This window comes from Eumetopias jubatus, unplaced genomic scaffold, assembly GCF_037043125.1.
Source record: "Eumetopias jubatus isolate StellerSeaLion01/CBP00866 unplaced genomic scaffold, mEumJub1_p1.0 scaffold_12, whole genome shotgun sequence".
Classification (NCBI taxonomy): Eukaryota; Metazoa; Chordata; class Mammalia; order Carnivora; family Otariidae; genus Eumetopias; species Eumetopias jubatus.
In genome coordinates this window covers 12,488,180-12,506,068 of record NW_028274818.1, presented here as the reverse complement: position 1 = coordinate 12,506,068, position 17,889 = coordinate 12,488,180, and the positions used below count along the sequence as shown (strand labels likewise).

Sequence of the window (17,889 nt, the reverse complement as noted above, 5' to 3'; positions counted from 1 at the left end):
AAAATGACTGTTACTCTTATCCATGTATCTTAAAATTTGTACCCATAACAGCATTGTTAGATAAATACAGGATCATAACACTGATGCTGAAATACGGGTATAATTCTATAAATTAATCTCAGGACGCTCTTCACTATATTTGTTTCATTTATCTGATGGAAATTATTACACAATTCATTGAGATGTTTTAGTACTTTAAAAAACTGTTTACAGAGAAACTATAATTGAGAATAAAGACTATATACCAGCAGTGTATGTGGAGAGGGTTTACAAATAAAAATCTAAAATCTTCCTTCTGAATTCGGAAACAAAATGGTGAAAAAGTCTAATTTGTTGCCAATATTTGGTTAAATTTTAGTGCACATTTTATTGTATATATAATTCTTATATCTACATACATATTTACATGTATAAAATTATGTATATCCTATGGTCTCTAAATATGACATGCCATGTCAAATAAATAAATCTTAAAAAAAAAAAAAAACTAGAAAACAGCCATGGTGGGAGTATTTACACCACGGAAATCAGCAAAAACTAAACATCTGGGTTTGATTTATTGTGTTATTCTCTAGTCTTAAGAAAGATGGAGACAATGTTAGTAATGTAATTTAAACTTTAAAGACAAGGGTGTCCTAGCTATAGCCATGTATTCTCAACTATGCAAAATACTGAGGAAATATTCTTCCAGTATTTGAAAAGTAACTTTGTCAGCAAAGAGTCACTCATGTCATCAATAAAGGAGTAAAGTTGTGACATACATAGTACTGAAGCTGAAAGAAATTTCTGTTTAATGAATGTGATTTGGGCAAGAATGAGAAACAGCTTAATCATAGGTCTTATAACATGTGTGATGACAGTAAGTTTTACTGGGAAAAGAATTAGCAGATTGAGATGGAACTCCATTTGTCAGGTCATGGTTGACCTGCAATCATAGGTTGGCCACAGACATGAGTTCAGCAAAAATGAACAAAAGCATTCCCTACACATCCATTGGCTATATGGAATTTACAATAAGGAGTATTGTACGTGGTACTATTATTTGTAAGTTATGTGCTATACATCTGTATATCTGTAATATTTATAACAAAGTACTTATATGGATATACGTACCTAATGCACACATCTTTGGGGTTTTTTTGGGTTTTGGGTTTGTTTTTTTTTTTTGCCACTGATTAAACATTTACCAGAACATCACTGGACATTAGATGCAGGGATGGTTATGGGAAACCATGGGAGCTGACCTCCATTTATTAGCTTCGAATGTGATGAGCCCTGAACATTCCTATGCTCTTTTTAAATTTCTTAGATGGATCTTTTATCTATGAATTTAACTAAAACTGACTTGAATGTGCTCATATTTTTGGCCTATATGATCTCAGGGGATAATGAGTTCCATATTTCTTATTCATGCTTCATAAGATTTTAGAAAAAAATTCTCTTTAATCAAGCAATGTTCAGGCTTGTTTTAAAATTAATTGCCCAGCATACATAAGATGCTCTCAATGGTCAGTCCTGGGAAGTAAGATTGAAGAGTCAGGAAAGGTGAAAGGGTGTTTTTATTTTCATTCTCTCTCAGTCTAAATTGGTTTCCTGAAAAAGAGTAAATACAAGATAAGAGAGGAGGAAGAGGTTCAGAAATGTGCTATGTGTCAGGGAAAGGAGAGTTTTATTTATTTAGATCCCACCATATTCAAGAAATATTTAAATGGCTTATAGAAATTCATATAATGCAATAGGATAAAAATAATGACAATAAAACCAAGGTCACGGGATAATCATGGTAGCATAGAAGGGGGAGCTGTAGATAAAGTGAGAGGACTAAAATGCATGCCCTAAGGTTTTGCATTACTGTTATGGGCAAACAGGATTCACCTCTACACATGGGAAATTTAGAGATCAAAAAAGAAAGCTATAGAAACCAGCTTTTTCACAGACTTGGTCACAAAGACTTCTGGGCACTAAATAACACTTGTATTGGAGAAGGCAAAGAGCCATTTACAGAGTAGCCTGAGGCGTAAGAGCTAACTCATCGATTGAGCTACCTACCAGTCCTTCCCTCTGGTGATGCTTCTTCCTCCTATCAGCTGAACAGATTAGCATTCCAACGCTTCAGGATTCCACACTGAAGTGGTCTCTGTGGAAACCAGAGAGCTAAATTAGGGGAGCCTCTAACCTCTCTTGACCTTCTATTTACTTCAATGAGTACTTCAAAGGGCACTCCAGAATGTTCCCTTCACTCCAGACTGGGCTGTCATGTAAGGGTCATTCAAATAGTTCCCTAGGCAATTCTTTAAAACCTAGAAATCTATCTTTTCCTCCACCCTTCATCAAATTTTACCTCAGTCAAAGCCCAGTTGGAGTCCCAGGTGCTCCATTTTTGAGTATGCAATAATTGACTGAAAGGCTTATCCACTTTCCATGAATAAAGCTAAATATTTTCCTGGCCACTTCCCAACCAGAATTATTTGAGATGGGATGCCTATTGGCAATAGGCAGTCCTGGGTAAATGACTAAAATGACATCACTGCCTTATATACATAGAAAGGAAGTTCTGAGAGCCAAGGCAGAAGGGGGGGGCGGGGATCAACAAGGCAGCTTTTTAAAGTACTGGTATTTTGCATCAACATCACAGTCAAGGCACTGGGGCTATTACACAGAATACATTTCCATTCAGGTCTATTTTCTTTAAAAACTACACTACAGCTGGAAAAAAAATAATTGCACCATTCTTTTGGAGAAATAACTGTCTCAAGAAAGACTTCCATTTCCAGAAAGATGGGAGTAGATTATTTTCCTACTCCTTCCACTAAGTACAGCTACACTTCTGTTGGGATGGTGTCAGAAAAAGCCAGCTGTGGAGCCAGGATTCACAGCCCCACAGCTAGTAGCAAGGTCCTCTCTCCACGGCCTCAGTAGGAATTATATGGGGAGCTGGAGCTCCCACCACAACCCACCAGTAACAAGGAATTTCCCTCACTTGAATATCAACAATGAACAAATAAATTGGACAAAATTGACTAATTCCTCCAAAAATATAAGCTACCATAAATCCTCCCATATTGAGAAAGGGACAGGCAGGGCTAGGTAGGGAGAGATAGATAGGGGGCTCCATAATCAGGCTCACAGAAATCCCAAAACTGTGAAGGTGTAAGGAAACCAGAGATAAGGGAACACTCCAGACCCCCATGCCCTGGGTGTCTGAGGGGGGAGTCTTATTTATGACAGTCTCCTGTGGTCAATAGAAAATAAACAGACCCTAAAAAGTAAGCCATTAAAGATGTTATCACTAGTCCTACTTAGAAAAAGGTGCCGTCAAGTAGAGAAGTCAAAAAGATTTAAGTTCCCTGGTTAACTTTCTATAAAAGACCAACCCTAAAGGCCCTCAGTGGCAACCCTGTCGGGACTCCTCTCACTCCTGAGAGTTTTTTCTGTATCCTTGCTTAATAAACTTCTATCGCTTTACTCACTCTCCTTTGTCAGAGAGATTCATTTTTCAATTCCGTGAGACAAGAACCTAGCTCTCCCGCATCACTAAGAAGCAGATAATAGCTCTCAAAGAAAGAAGGAAATTGAATTTATAATTTAAAAACTCCCCAAAATGAAATCTCCAGACCCAGGTGGTCTCAATGGAGAATTCTACCAAATGTTTGAAGAATTAACACCAATCCTATATAATTCCTTCCAAAACATAAAATAAAAGGGAACAGTTCCTCCAACTAGTTTTATGAAGCTAGTGTTACCCTGATACCAATATCAGACAAAGGCAATAGTAAAAAAGAAAGACAAAAGGAGGGAAAGAAGAAGAAACATTTATAAACCTACTATGTCCTCACTAAATAACTATTTGTTATGGAATGTAAATCAATAACAGGACTCTTCCCCTAAGAGATTCAGGTTGGCATTATACACTCAGTAAACTTCTTTACATTTTAGTAGTATTACAGAACCAAAGCAATAAAGCAGAAATCATACAGGATCTGGATTAAGAGGATAACATGCAAGTTCTCCCTCTACCTCAGTGTTTCTCCACCCTTTAGAATGCTTCGGGATCCTTGGAGCAATTATTAAACAAACTTCTGGACCCCACTCAAAGAGTGTCTGATTCCAAATATCTGGGTTGGAGCCAGAGAATTCACCTGCCTAACAAGTTCCAGGGGACACGGATGCTGCTGGTCCAGGATCTGCACGTTGAGAACCACCGCTTTACTACTTTGTAGCTCTAGGACTATAAGGATACCACCTATCTAAGTTTAATGTCCTCCTTTGTAAAATTCATACGGCAATAATATTGATCCAAATTATCTAAAAAAGAGTCAGCTATGAAAATCAAAATAAGAAAATGTGAAAAATAAAATAAGAAAAAGTATGTGGAAAAAATATATATTTTATCAATTAGGAAGAATTACATGAATTCCTTCATTCAAAGAATATCTTTTATAACACATATTATGTGTAATCATTGGAGCTCATAGTCTAGTATGGAAGACAAACATTAAACAGATATTTAATTTTGAGTGTAAATGTTATTTGTCATTAATAAAAATATTTGAACAAAGTTTTAAAAAACTTGAAATAGGAAGCAATAAAGTAAAAAAAAAGTGACTAGAAAAATAAACCAAGTTAATGCCAAAGAGTGAGGTCAAAGGAAGGTTCAAGATAAAACCCTGTCAACCCATCCCCAAACTTGAGTGTACTGGATTCCTTCTCTAGAAAAATTAATTAAGGAAATAATCTCCAGCCCTCCTAAATTACTGTCAAGCAAGTTGAGAAAGTTTTGAGGTATGTGGAGTATAAAAGGTACAACAATCAGACCCAGTAAAAAGAGGCAATTGAAGAGGGGAGATACATCCAATGTCCAGCCCCAGCACCTTCAGGAAGCAGTCCTGACCACTCACTTCAGCCTTCAACAGCACTTTGTGTCTTGCAAGTTACTACTCTGAGCATGCTGCCTCTTACTAAATCTGAATGGAAATAAACTGGATGTTTTCCTCAATCAAGCCCACACTGCAGCTTGAGTCACCTTTAGGCCAAAATGTATTCTCCTGTGCTCATCAGAAGACTTTCAAGGAGGGCTTTATTTTGGGGGGAATGATTTCTTAGCTTTTTCAAGCGGGCAGTGAACAGGGACTCTGTCTGCCCCCCAAGAATAACCAGCAAGCTGGAAGAGCCCAAAGCTACCCATCTGCTTTTCGTGGCAAATTGGTGATTTGCTCACAAACTTGAAAATTCAGACAAATAAAAGCAGGGTTAGATTGGAGGTCCCTTTTTTTGCTCTGCTTTATGTCCTTTTAAAACTAAAAATTATACTCTTTTTTCTGCTCAGTACTTCAAAAAGGCAAAATATAGGATTTCCTCAAAGAGCTTTCTATAAATTATGGAAGAAAGAGTTTTGTCTTCCAGAACTCACTTTCCAGGAAGAGACCAAATTTCTAATTTTAAAATGTAAAATTTACACTTGCTGCTCCTGTGTCTCATTCACAGCAGAGGACAAGTCTATAGTCTCGATCAGACAGGCATTCGTAGGTGATAGGACAGTGTGCCATCAACTTAATTTAGTATCTTGAATCTATCTTGGGATAGTTTATCCTTGAAAAATATCTCCAAAGGTCCATTCAACCACCATTTCTAATTTACTTTATCTTTGTCATTGTTATTCCTCTTTCTTCTCTCCACACTGATCTAGGAATAGAATTGTGTATCTTGATTTGAGAGACCCAAAGAGACCCAACTGGCCCAGTTCACCACATGTTTTTTCCCATTTTTTTTATTATGTTATGTTAATCACCATACATTACATTAGTTTTTGATGTAGTGTTCCATGATTCATTGTTTGCATATAACACCCAATGCTCCATTCAGTACATGCCCTCTTTAATACCCATCACCAGGCTAACCAGTCCCCCACCCCCTCCCCTCTAGCCCCTCAGTTTGTTTCTCAGAATCCATAGTTTCTCATGGTTCATCTCCCCCTCCTATTTCCCCCCCTTCATTTTTCCCTTCCTGCTATCTTCTTCGTTTTTTCAAGCCTAGAATCACCACCATCACTCATCCCTCATCCCAGTACCACCCTCTCCTTTGTGTTAGAGCTGCTTTGAGAGGGAAAACTCCCAGGTCTATTTGCATATGTAAGAAGTAAGGGAAGACAGACCTATAAAGAGAACAGTTGTGGGGGGAAAAAAGCAAAGTGAAGACTGTTACAGGCTGGACTCTCCTGAAATCAGACTCTGACTCAGATTTGTGTACAGGAAGCTAAATAGTCACAACGTTCAGGATGAACACCTGTTGGAGAGAGAAGGATGCAGATTGGACAGAGAAGTTGGCTGTTACAGCAAAGGTGTCAACCAATCTCATGGAGAGCTCTAGAGTTGGCACGGCCCTGCACAGTCTTTTTACCCTACGTTGTACTTGACTAGCCACTGGATTCCAGATGCCCCCCCAGGAAAGGAGAATGATCTTGATTCAGGTGGCTCTCTTCAGTGGAGGACGAAACACCAGATGGGAACTTAGCCACTAACACTTCAGGCAGCTGGAGGAAGGAGTATATAAGTCTTAAGAGAGAGCTGGACAACACACCAAGCATCTATGACAACGACTAAGCTATCCCACTCTTTTTATAATTTTGCCTTAATCTACCAAACTGTAGCAGCTCAGGCTCATTGTTAACAAGAGGAATGGGGAGGATCAGTCAGGATCCCAATAGGAAACAGATGACTCACTCATGATAGGACAATGTAAAGAAGGCTTAATTACAGTGGAGCTATTTGCAAAGATATAGGTCAAGTACAAAGGAATAACAAGGAGGCCATGTAGACATTAGTACTCCTAGGCCAGAAGGAAGAAGAAGAAGGAAAGAACACTGGAACACAGAAGGCAAATACCATGTAAGGGCAGCCACATTGAAAGGAGCAGAGACATTCAGTTGAGGTTACAGCCAGCTCAAAGTCCTCACAGAGAGGAGCCAGGGGACTGAATACATCAACCTTACCTTCTTACTAGGGCTCCCAACTGGCCCAACCCAACCAAGCAAGGGAGCCTATTGCTGCCACCCACTTAGGTCAGCCTCCTGGGACAGAGAGCTAGAAGACAAGAGTAGAGAATGGAGGCACAGATAGAAACTATGACAGTGACTTAAAGGGACATTTATTTGCTCCAAACACACAGCTTCATGCTAGCTCCCATTTCCAACAGTGAATATATAAGGTAATGTCAATCAGTTTCCACAACTGAGGCCACACCTTAGAGAACAAATTCATAATGCAAAATACATTAGCAGTGGGGGTCCATGAATGTTGAGAGATCAGGAGAGGTCTGTCTTTCAAAAAAATTTTTTGAGCCTTTGGAATGTGCTGATAATGAAAGTCAATGATGTGGTGTGTTTAGAGGTTTAGGGTTAAGAAACAGAAAAAGAACATAACAATAATGAGAAGGTAACACCTGGGAATATACCAGTGACCTGAGAGCCTAAAAACAAACAAGTTGAGGTTTATGGACACGGAGTTAGAATCAGTGCAAACTTGGTATTTGTATCTTTAAAAATTCCACAAGTGATCCTGATGCACAGTTGTGGTTAAGAGCCATTGTCATGTCCCTGAATGGATAAGCTCATGGTAGAAATACGAGGGACTCCTGCAAAACACTGAAGAAAGAAGAAAGAGAAAGAAGAAAGAAAGAAAGAAAGAAAGAAAGAAAGAAAGAAAGAAAGAAAGAAAGAAAGAAAGAAAGAAAGAAAGAAAGAAAAAGAAAGAAAGCAAGCAAGCAAGCAAGCAAGCAGGACATTTTAGCCTTTGACTGATTTAAAGAACAAGAAGTTATAAAGTATTTGGAGACTATTTTCTTAAGGCTAATGCCAAGCAATTTGAACATAAAAACAACTTGTCTCTTTCTCATCTGATTAGTGTTTATTATTCATATCAGGCTATTCACAGCTATCTACTCTTTGTAAATATGATCTCCAGAGCACATAGAGGAGAGGATATTACTGAGAGTTTTCTCAGTATATAACTCAATGAAGCCCCATATATGTCAAAACCGTAAAAATAGGTGGCAGAGTCTTAGAGAGATGTTAGGAAAATGGCAATCTCAACTCACCTAATAATCCCTCCACTCCTGACTCCACTCTGTATATTCTTAAGCCAAACTGCTGCTGGGGTCCATGGTCACATAGGTATAGTTAAGACCCTGGCCTCTGCACAGAATCAAGTAGAGAGAAATGACACTAGCATTTCTCTCTGGGGAGCTGGCCCAATGGAAGCTAAGAAAAACTAGCAGGGTGGACTGAGTCCTCCCTACCTCCCGAAGCTAGAAGAATGCAAGGAGTCGTGGGAGAAGGGACAGCGCAATAGCCCCTCTCTACTGGCAGAAAAGTAACCATTTGTACTTGGCACACCCACAACCAGACCTGCATGTCCGTGAGCACAGCATAGAATAACATCTAAAGGTGTTCAGCACCCAGAGAAGGGAAGAAGTAGGAGCACTGAGCAAGTATAGAAGTTTCATAATCAATGAAAAAGGATAAAATTCCCTCATTTAAAAAAGACTGACAGATTAAGCTAAACAACAAAAATAAAGCTATATTCTATTTATAAGAAACACACTATGAAAAAAGAGATGAAGAATGGTTGACAATAGAGCAAAGGGCAAGAAAATACCAGGAAAACATCAAGAAAAACAACAGTGGCAAAAAAAAATACCAGATAAGGAGAATTTAAAGACAAAAACATGAATCAGAATGAAGAACATTATATTAGTAAAAGGCACCATGTATGAAGATAAAATAGTGATAAACCTAAAGGCATCACATGACAGTTAAATATATAACACACATAAAAATAAAAGAAAATTTGGCTAAAACACAATTATAAGAAGTGATTTTAATATGTTTCTTACAGAATTAAACATATCTAATATACAAGTAATAAGTAAGTCAAGGGTAAATTAAGTAACACTTGATTCTAGAAAGAGGACCTTAAAATCCTTGAATAGAGTATATATTTATTCCATACATTTATAAGATATTCCCAAAAGCAGGGCACCTGGGTGGCTCAGTCAGTTAAGTGTCTGCCTTTGGCTCGGGTCATGATCCCAGGGTGCTGGGATCTAGTCTTGGATCAGGCTCCCCGCTCAGCAGGGAGTCTGCTTCTCCCTCTCCCTCTGCCTCTGCCTCTGCCTCCCCCACCATTGTGTTCTCTGTTTCTCTTTTGGGCGTGCGTGCACACACACGCTCTCTCTCTTGCACGCTCTCTCTTTCCCTCTCAAATAAATAAATAAAATCTTTTAAAAAAAGACATTTGCAAAAGCAACTTATATATTTGACCACAAAAGAAAAGTTTAAGAAATTTAATGTAATAGAAATCTTACAGGTCATGTTTTCTGATAATAAAATTACAAATGAGAAAAAGTTGATGCCAAAAATATTAAATACTTAGAAGTGCATTTATAAATATCTAGATAATCCTTGGTTCAAAAGGTGAAGCTAATTCACAAGCTGTCTGAAGATCTGAAGAGTAATGGAAAGAGGTACACTTCATATCAAATCCTATGAGACTTAGCAAAAGCTAAAATTACAGCTTTAAATGCCTTCATATTTGAAAAACAGAATGTATGAACTTAGTTCTTTTGTTTTAATAAATTAAAAGTAAACCATTAAAATAAATGAAAAAATACATAGGAAGGGGAGCCTGGGTGGCTCAGCCGGTTGAGCATCCAACTCTTGGTTTTGGCTCAGGTCATGATCTTACAGCCATGAGATCAAACCCCGCCATGGGCTATGCACTCAGCAGGGAGTCTGCCTGAGATTCTCTCCCTCTCCTTCTGCCCCTCCTCTCTTTTTCTGTCTCAAATAAATAAATAAATCTTTTTAAAAAAAAATACATAGGAAGAGGGAAATAAATCTAAAATGTGGTTTTGGTGAAGTAGAAAATAAAGTTAATAGATATGATAAATAAACCCAAAAGTTTGCTTTTGGGAAAAAAATAACAAACAATAACAAACAATACCATTGTGTACTTGATTACAGTACAAATAGATCTGACTAAGAATGAGGAAAGGAATAAAATCAGATTCAGGAGAGATCAAAAGAAGTATAAGAAAATATTTCATACTAATCTGTGACAAAAAATCTTAAACCCATAAGAAGGAAATGATTTGCTACTATTATAAAAATAATTTTTACAAGATGTGGAGAACTTGGATAGACCAACAACTACAGAAGGAAATGGGAAAGGTGATTTAAATCTACTGTGAACAGGACACAGGACAGGAGGGTCAATGGCTAAGTTCTACCCAATCTTTACAGAACAGATCATGTCTATGTTATTGAAAATATTCTGGCCATAGGGGGCACCTGGGTGGCTCAGCCAGTTGAGCATCCAATCCTTGATTTTGGCTCAGGTCTCAAGGTCATGAGATCAAGCCCTACATTGGGCTCTCTGTGCTCAGGGTGGAGTCTGCTTGAGGTTCTCTCTCTCCCTCTTCCTCTGCCCCTCCCACTGCTTGCTCACTCTAAATAAGTAAATAAAAAAATAAAATCTTTGGGCGCCTGGGTGGCTCAGTTGGTTAAGCGACTGCCTTCGGCTCAGGTCATGATCCTGGAGTCCCGGGATCAAGTCCCACATCAGGCTCCCTGCTCGGCGGGGAGCCTGCTTCTCCCTCTGACCCTCCCCCCTCTCATGCTCTCTCTCTCTCTCTCATTCTCTCTCTCAAATAAATAAATAAAATCTTTTAAAAAAAATAAATAAATAAATAAAATAAAATCTTTAAAAAAATATATTCTGGCCATAGAAATTATGGTTCCCAATTCACTCTATTAGGCCAGAATATAACAAGCAAATCAAAATAATCTCACTCTTAAATATAAAAGAAAAATACCCAAATAAAATAGAACTCTAGCAATCAAATGAATAATACACTATGACTAAGGAAGGCTTATTCCAGAAATGCAAAGGTAATTCAATAGACAATAACTATAACCCCTCCATGAATTCCTTATCATACCTTCTACTCTCTTACTGCTATCTCGAGCTTTCTGGCTCATTTTCTTTGGTACTCAACTCCTACAATTATGTCCCCCTGACAGGATCTCCAATCCATTGATCATACAACAGTATCACTGGCCCCACCCCTCCCCCAACTTTACTCCATGATCAGTCATTATAATCAGGTCCTTACATATGCCTTGGACAGTCTTGCCATCTCTAGCTTTACACCTTTTGGGAAATAACAACCCTGGCCACATCTAGCACCCCAACCCTCATGCCCTCACGGGGGTATCCAAACATGACTAAGGAAAACACATAACAACCTTGAATGGTCACTGAAGTTTGTTACTGACCCTCACAAAAACACACATACACTGTCTCCAAATCCTCCTCTTCTATACTCAGTGTTTCTCTTTTCAACTTTTATTGAGAAAAATGTTAAGCATACGTAGAAGTTACAATGGCAGAATGAAGATCTATATACGCTACCCCTAAATTCACTAATTACTAATATTTTTGTCACATTTTCTTGATACATGGACATATATATAAAAATAAAATGTATGCATGTGTTTATTACACACACATGTGTATTCTTTTGGCTGAAGCATTTAAGAGTTCATCTTTTTCATTCCTAAATACATTAGCATGTATACCCTAAAAATATTTCCCTATAGGACTGCAATACAATCACACTCGGAAAATTTACCACTACTACAATATTATTATTTAATAGCCCATATTCAATTTCCCCATTTCTCCTATAATATCCTTTACAGATTTTTTGATTATTGATAATGGTGGTAATAGCCGGGGTGACAGTATTATTTTAATCTAAGATTCAATCAAGGATCATGTATTACATTTAATTATTATTCTTGAACTCTGTATTAACTTCATTCCAAGCAGACTTTCACCGCACACTGCACTCCCCTGGGGGCTTCTTGTCAAGGTCACCAATGTCTTCCATGTTACTAAGTCCAATATCCTCTTACTTGGCCTATTACTAGCATCTTGACATGCCTGATCACACCCTCCTCCTTGAAAAATGTTCTTCCCTTAGTTCCAAGACACCATACTCTCCTGGTTTTCCTCTCACTAATCTTGCCCTTTTTCATCATTCCCCAGTATCTTAATGTTAGTTCTCTTGTTCTCTTCATCTGTGCTCACTAGCAATCTCAATCTTTTGGCTTAAATATTCTATATAATGACTCCCAGTTTTGTATATCTAGCCCAGACCTCTCACTTAAATTCCAAATTCATATATCTGTCTTCTGAACAGAATTTCAGAAAGATACTCTGAATGTAAAGGGAAAGGAGGGGGAGAAATCTTTTATTTTCAACAGACATTTAAGTCTCTTAATTTGTATTTGCCCCTTATACTGGTTCCTAGGTAAGAAAATCTATCATTATGAAAAATTCAATTAGCCAAAATTAAAATGTAAATATAATGCAGTTCCAATTAGAATCTCAATAGGTGGTGTTATTTTGGAATTTGATAACTACCGAAGTTTACATAGATTAATAAATGACTAAAAAGAACCAAAAGGAGTGTATGAAAGGAGACACAAGATACAGGGCACAATTGAAAGCCACTGTAATCAGATCAGTGCAGTAATGGTAAGAATAGACTTTTCAATCACGGAAAAGAATGAAATACAGAAAAAGATCACAGTGTATATGGGGTTAAAAATAAAGCAAAGGTGGAAAAGAGATAATTATTACTTAATGATGCTGCCATAGCTGACTATGCATCCAGGAAAAAAAATAAAACTGTTCCCCTATTTTATGTAATATACAAAACTGAATTTTAAGCAATTAATGGCTTCAACATACCATGAAAAACAATTAAAATCTTGCAAAAAAGTGCAGTCTACAACAAAGTAAGGCTGGAAGATACCATTTTAATAAGACTGACAACCCAGAAAGACAGACTCTGTGTTTACAATGCAGAACACATCCAAAAATGAATGTGCAGAATGTGCAGGAAGAAATTTGCAAAATTTTATTCTTTCTGAAGACTTTTGGGAACTCCTTTAAAGTGATTTGTTACATCCTCATAGTCTTATGAGCTGTCATTTGGTAAGGATACAAGGAATGGGTTCCTAGCGGTTCAAGGCAGTTAGTCTTTGGGCTGGGACAACAGATATGCCCTTTACCAGTTTATCCCTTGGCTAACAGTTACTGCTAAGATGAAGTCTTCTTTACCTTAATACTCCACAACCAACCCCCCCCCAAAAAAACACCACATGAAAGAAATATGAACTCCCAGGTGTCCCCAAGTGAAGATTATTTTTTAAAAGTTCCTTCACATTAGATTCCAAACTAATAGAAAATGTCCAAGGGATCTATAGATAATCTAGAGAAGAACAATTCCAAATAACCACCAAATATGTGAAAAGAGGTACAAACTCTTGGTGCAGCCACTATGAAAAACATCAAAAATGTTCCTCAAAAAGTTAAAAATAGAACTACCATAAGATCCAGCAATGCCCTCTGGGTATTTATCCAAAAGAAATGAAAACACTAACTCGAGAAGATATCAGGGGCACCTCGGTGGCTCAGTTGGTTAAACGACTGCCTTTGGCTCAGGTCATGATCCTGAAGTCTCAGGATCGAGTCCCGCATCGGGCTCCCTGCTCAGCAGGGAGTCTGCTTCTCCCTCTGACCTTCCCCCCTCTCATGTACTCTCTCTCTCTCTCTCTCAAATAAATAAAATCTTAAAAAAAAAGAAGATATCTGTACCCCCATGTTCATTGCAACATTATTTACAATAGCCAAGACATGGAAACAACCTAAGTGTCCATCGATCAATGAATGAATAAAGAAAATGTGTATACACACACACACACAGAAATATTATTCTTTAAAAAAAAAAAAAAGGAAATCCTGCCATTTGTGGCAACATGGGTGGACCTTGAGGGCACTATGCTGAATGAAATAAGTCAGGCAGAGAAAGCCAAATACTGTATGATCTCATTTATACATGGAATCTAAAAAACAAAAAACTTATAGATACAGAGAAGAGACTGATGGTTTCCAGAAGAGGCAGTTGGGTAGTGGGTGAAACAGATGAAGGTGGTCAAATGGTACAAACTTCCAGTTATAAAATAAACATCATGGGGATGTCATGTATAGCATGGTGACTACAGTTAATACTGTATTGTATATTTGAAAGTTATTAAGAGAGTACATCTTAAAAGTTCTCATAACTATGTGAGGTAATGGATGTCAACTAGACTTATCGTGGTGATCATTTCACAATATTTATGAACATCAAATCATTATGGTGTACACCTGACACTAATGTTATATGTGAGTTATATCTCAACTTTTTAAAAAGGTACAAACTCATTTGTAAGGACATGAAAACAGCACTTGAGATCTAGCAGACAGACAAAAACTAAAAATAACAATAATACCTATTACTGGCAGGGATGAGGAGGAAATGGTAGAAATGGGAAATGTTGCAACCTTAACCTATGCATGGACAGATGGGTTACTGTAAAAATATTTCTTTAGTAAAATTCTTGAATTAACATCTTTTTTAAAAAGCTGCATGAAAACAGTAGCCCCAAATGGAAGTATATACCTTCCAAGTAGGTTCGTTTACCCAGAGAAATGCCCAAGACCCTGGGAGAGGAGACAGAAGATAAAGATGAAGAGTTAGAGAAGAAGAAAGAAAGGTCAAAGTGGCCAAGAGCTCTCTCTGTTCTACCCCGAGATTGCCTCCCAGCCATTTAGCCAAAGCACTAGCAATTTCCTGAAGGATTAAAAACAAAAACAAGGGTGCCTGGGTGGCTCAGTTGGTTAAGTGACTGCCTTCGGCTCAGGTCATGATCCTGGAGTCCTAGGATCAAGTCCCACATCAGGCTCCCGGCTCAGCGGGGAGGCTGCTTCTCCCTCTGACCTTCTCCCCTCTCATGCTGTTTCTCTCTCTCTCTCTCTCTCAAATAAATAAAATAAAATCTTAAAAAAACAATAAAAATAAAAAAACAAAAGCAAAAACACATCTCACCAGGAGTAATGAGTACTGATTTCCAACACAATTAAAATCCTTTTAACCAGCACTGAAAGCCACCAGCACACAAAATAAGTTATATTACAGTTGTTTGTAGTTTGGAATTTATTTGTCCGTAAAAACAGTATGATAAATCTCCTAAAGCAGCTCAAACTTAAATCACTTTTTTTTTTTTTTTGAGTCTAGATGAATTTATTGTCATTCAAAGATTTCATAGAAACGGGAATGTAGCAACTGGGTCCGGGGAGCATGAAAAAGTAAAAAACTGCAGGTGTGTACACGTGGCTGTATTTACATCAGGCACAGGCTCCCCCACATCAGGCACAGCAACTGCACTTGTCCGATGCGCCTTTGCAGATGCAGCCCTGGGCACACTTGGCACAGCCCACGGGACAGCAGGAGCAGCAGCTCTTCTTGCAGGAGGTGCATTTGCACTCCTTGCATTTGCAGGAGCCGGCACACGTGCAGGAGCCACCGGTGGAGCAGGAGCAGTTGGGGTCCATTTCGAGCGAGTCGAGTTGAGGACGGAGGTCCAAAGCCGTGACACGGAGAGACACGGCTGCCGGCTGGAGGCATGGTCTCAAACTTAAATCACTTTAATGGACAATGAGAAGAGAAAATGTAAAATCTTGTTACTAAAGTTCATTATTTCAGCAACATTCTGTGTCGACCTTGAAACCTAAACTCCATTTGTAATAATGTTCCTGGTCTTGGTCGTCTCCTAAATCGTGTATGTGCTCCTGATCCTCCCCTGACTCTTCAGTTGGAGAATAATGAGATCAACATCTACTACTTAACCCTGGTCAAGTTCAGGATAGTTTTTGCATGCGTCATTTTTAATTTAATCCTCACACAACTCATGATATAGATATTATTATTCCCTCCCTTAAACAAGGTTCTAAAATACCTGTCTCTGCCATATAACCAATAGGTGGCCGAGGGAGACATATCTGACTCTGAAGCCATGTTCTTCTTACCCACTACACCACCAAAGTTCCAGTGTTCTGCCCCCAGAACCCTAGGTCACCCACCACTGGCCCTGGGCTCCTAGACTATGTGCCTAACCAAATTCCAGAAACACTAGGCTCCCAGACCTTTACCACCACCCATGTTTTGTTCACAACCATTGACCCAGAAGAGTGTGTGTGGGCATCCGAGTAACACATCTTGGTTCCTGAGAACATTCCTTGGGGCAAAATGGATCTTCCACTCCAATGTACAAAATAATTCTAGATCCATTGGTGAGCTCCTGTCTGGTGTTTGGTTGCATCTGTGGAGGCTATAGACATAAGGATTGTGTTTTAATTCCTGCCGAAATTTAACCAGGGTCCAACTGGCTGTAGATACTCCACATTCGGGAACGCTTTGACTCATGAATGTCTATGATCTTGCATGCTAGCCCCATATGAATCCAGCACACGAGGTTCTTGTTTAATAGGTGACCTTCTCAAAATAGCCTCAGATATTAGCTCTCCCTGCAAGGTCTCTCTGGGGAAGCTTAAGAGACAGATTTGCCTTTCAGCTTTCCAAATCCTCTGTTTGGGATTTCAGAAAATAACCCACAATCAGCACTCCCTGTACCTATCATCGCTTTACTTTTTAGAGAGTTGAATCACTTGGAGCTTTGTACTATATTCATTTTCACTGATCTCATTTTTTCCCCTTTCTTCATTTTTTCCACTTAAGGGGCCATTTTCCCATTTTGTCTAAGGCTCTGTCTCATGAGAGGTGATAATAACTAAGTTAAGTGCTAAAAACTTCCAAGATGTTTCTTGTGGATCATTTTGGGTGGTTGCTTTTCTTCTTCCTAACACAAAAGGCAAAAGAGATGGAAGGACAGGATGTTGTCGAGATACTCTAACGCGTCTACAGCTGAACCGACATGAGCTCACTTCCTGTCCTGGGAGAAATGGAATTTTTAAGAACTGAATTTCTCAAGCGATATCATCATCCTGTGAGGGGGGCAAAGTCTATGAGACCAAGGACTCCAAGGGAGCAGGATGCTCTTCCAACAAAGAGTTCTGTAAGCACAGAGGCAGACGGACCCGTGTGAACAAGCAAAGGAAGCCAGAGTTCAAGTTGGCCACACCTGAACTCTGGAGGCTTCTAAGAGGAAGAATTGTGCCACAGCATTAATTCAACGAGAAAACACATTCATTCATTCATTCATCTACACCAGTTATTGAAGATCTACTCAGTTCATGATACATTATGCTAGGCACTAGAATAGCAAGATAATTAAGACTCAGTTCTTACCACCAAAGAACCACCACCACCCCCGACCCCACTCAAGGGCAGTGGCTTCTAGTGTTTTCTGTCATGTTGCTTCTGTTTTAATATCAAAACTTTGGTAAGAGTAAGGATAGTAACTGGTATTTACCCCAAAGATACAAATGTAGGGATCCGAAGGGGTACGTGCACCCCGATGTTTATAGCAGCAATGTCCACAAGAGCCAAACTGTGGAAAGAGCCAAGATGTCCATCGACAGATGAATGGATAAAGAAAAGGTGGTATATATACACAATGGAATAGTATGCAGCCATCAAAAGGAATGAAATCTTGCCATTTGCAACGACGTGGATGGAACTGGAGGGTGTTATGCTGAGCGAAATAGATCAATCAAAGAAAGACATGTATCATATGATCTCACTGATATGAGGAATTCTTAATCTCAGGAAACAAATGGAGGGTTGCTGGAGAGGTGGGGGGTGGGAGGGATGGGGTGGCTGGGTGACAGACATTGGGGAGGGTATGTGCTATGGTGAGTGCTGTGAATTGTGCAAGACTGATGAATCACAGACGTGTACCTCTGAAACAAATAATACATTTTATGTTAAAAAAAAAAGAAGAAGATAGCAGGAGGGGAAGAATGAAGGGGGGGAAGTCGG

At 38.8% G+C, this 17,889-nt stretch overlaps 1 protein-coding gene across 1 annotated transcript; it reads right to left on the bottom strand.

Annotated features, from left to right (window-relative positions):
• Positions 1 to 15,313: 15,313 nt before the first annotated feature.
• On the bottom strand, positions 15,314 to 15,512 carry LOC114210484 (metallothionein-1). Its single transcript, XM_028104757.2, has one exon. It carries the CDS (start codon positions 15,501 to 15,503, stop codon positions 15,318 to 15,320), a length of 186 nt encoding a protein of 61 aa, XP_027960558.1. The 5' UTR covers positions 15,504 to 15,512; the 3' UTR covers positions 15,314 to 15,317.
• Positions 15,513 to 17,889: the final 2,377 nt, after the last annotated feature.

Bases quoted from the DNA above. Each gene is read 5' to 3' on its own strand.
- LOC114210484 (XM_028104757.2), bottom strand. From the start codon at position 15,503: ATGGACCCCAACTGCTCCTGCTCCACCGGTGGCTCCTGCACGTGTGCC.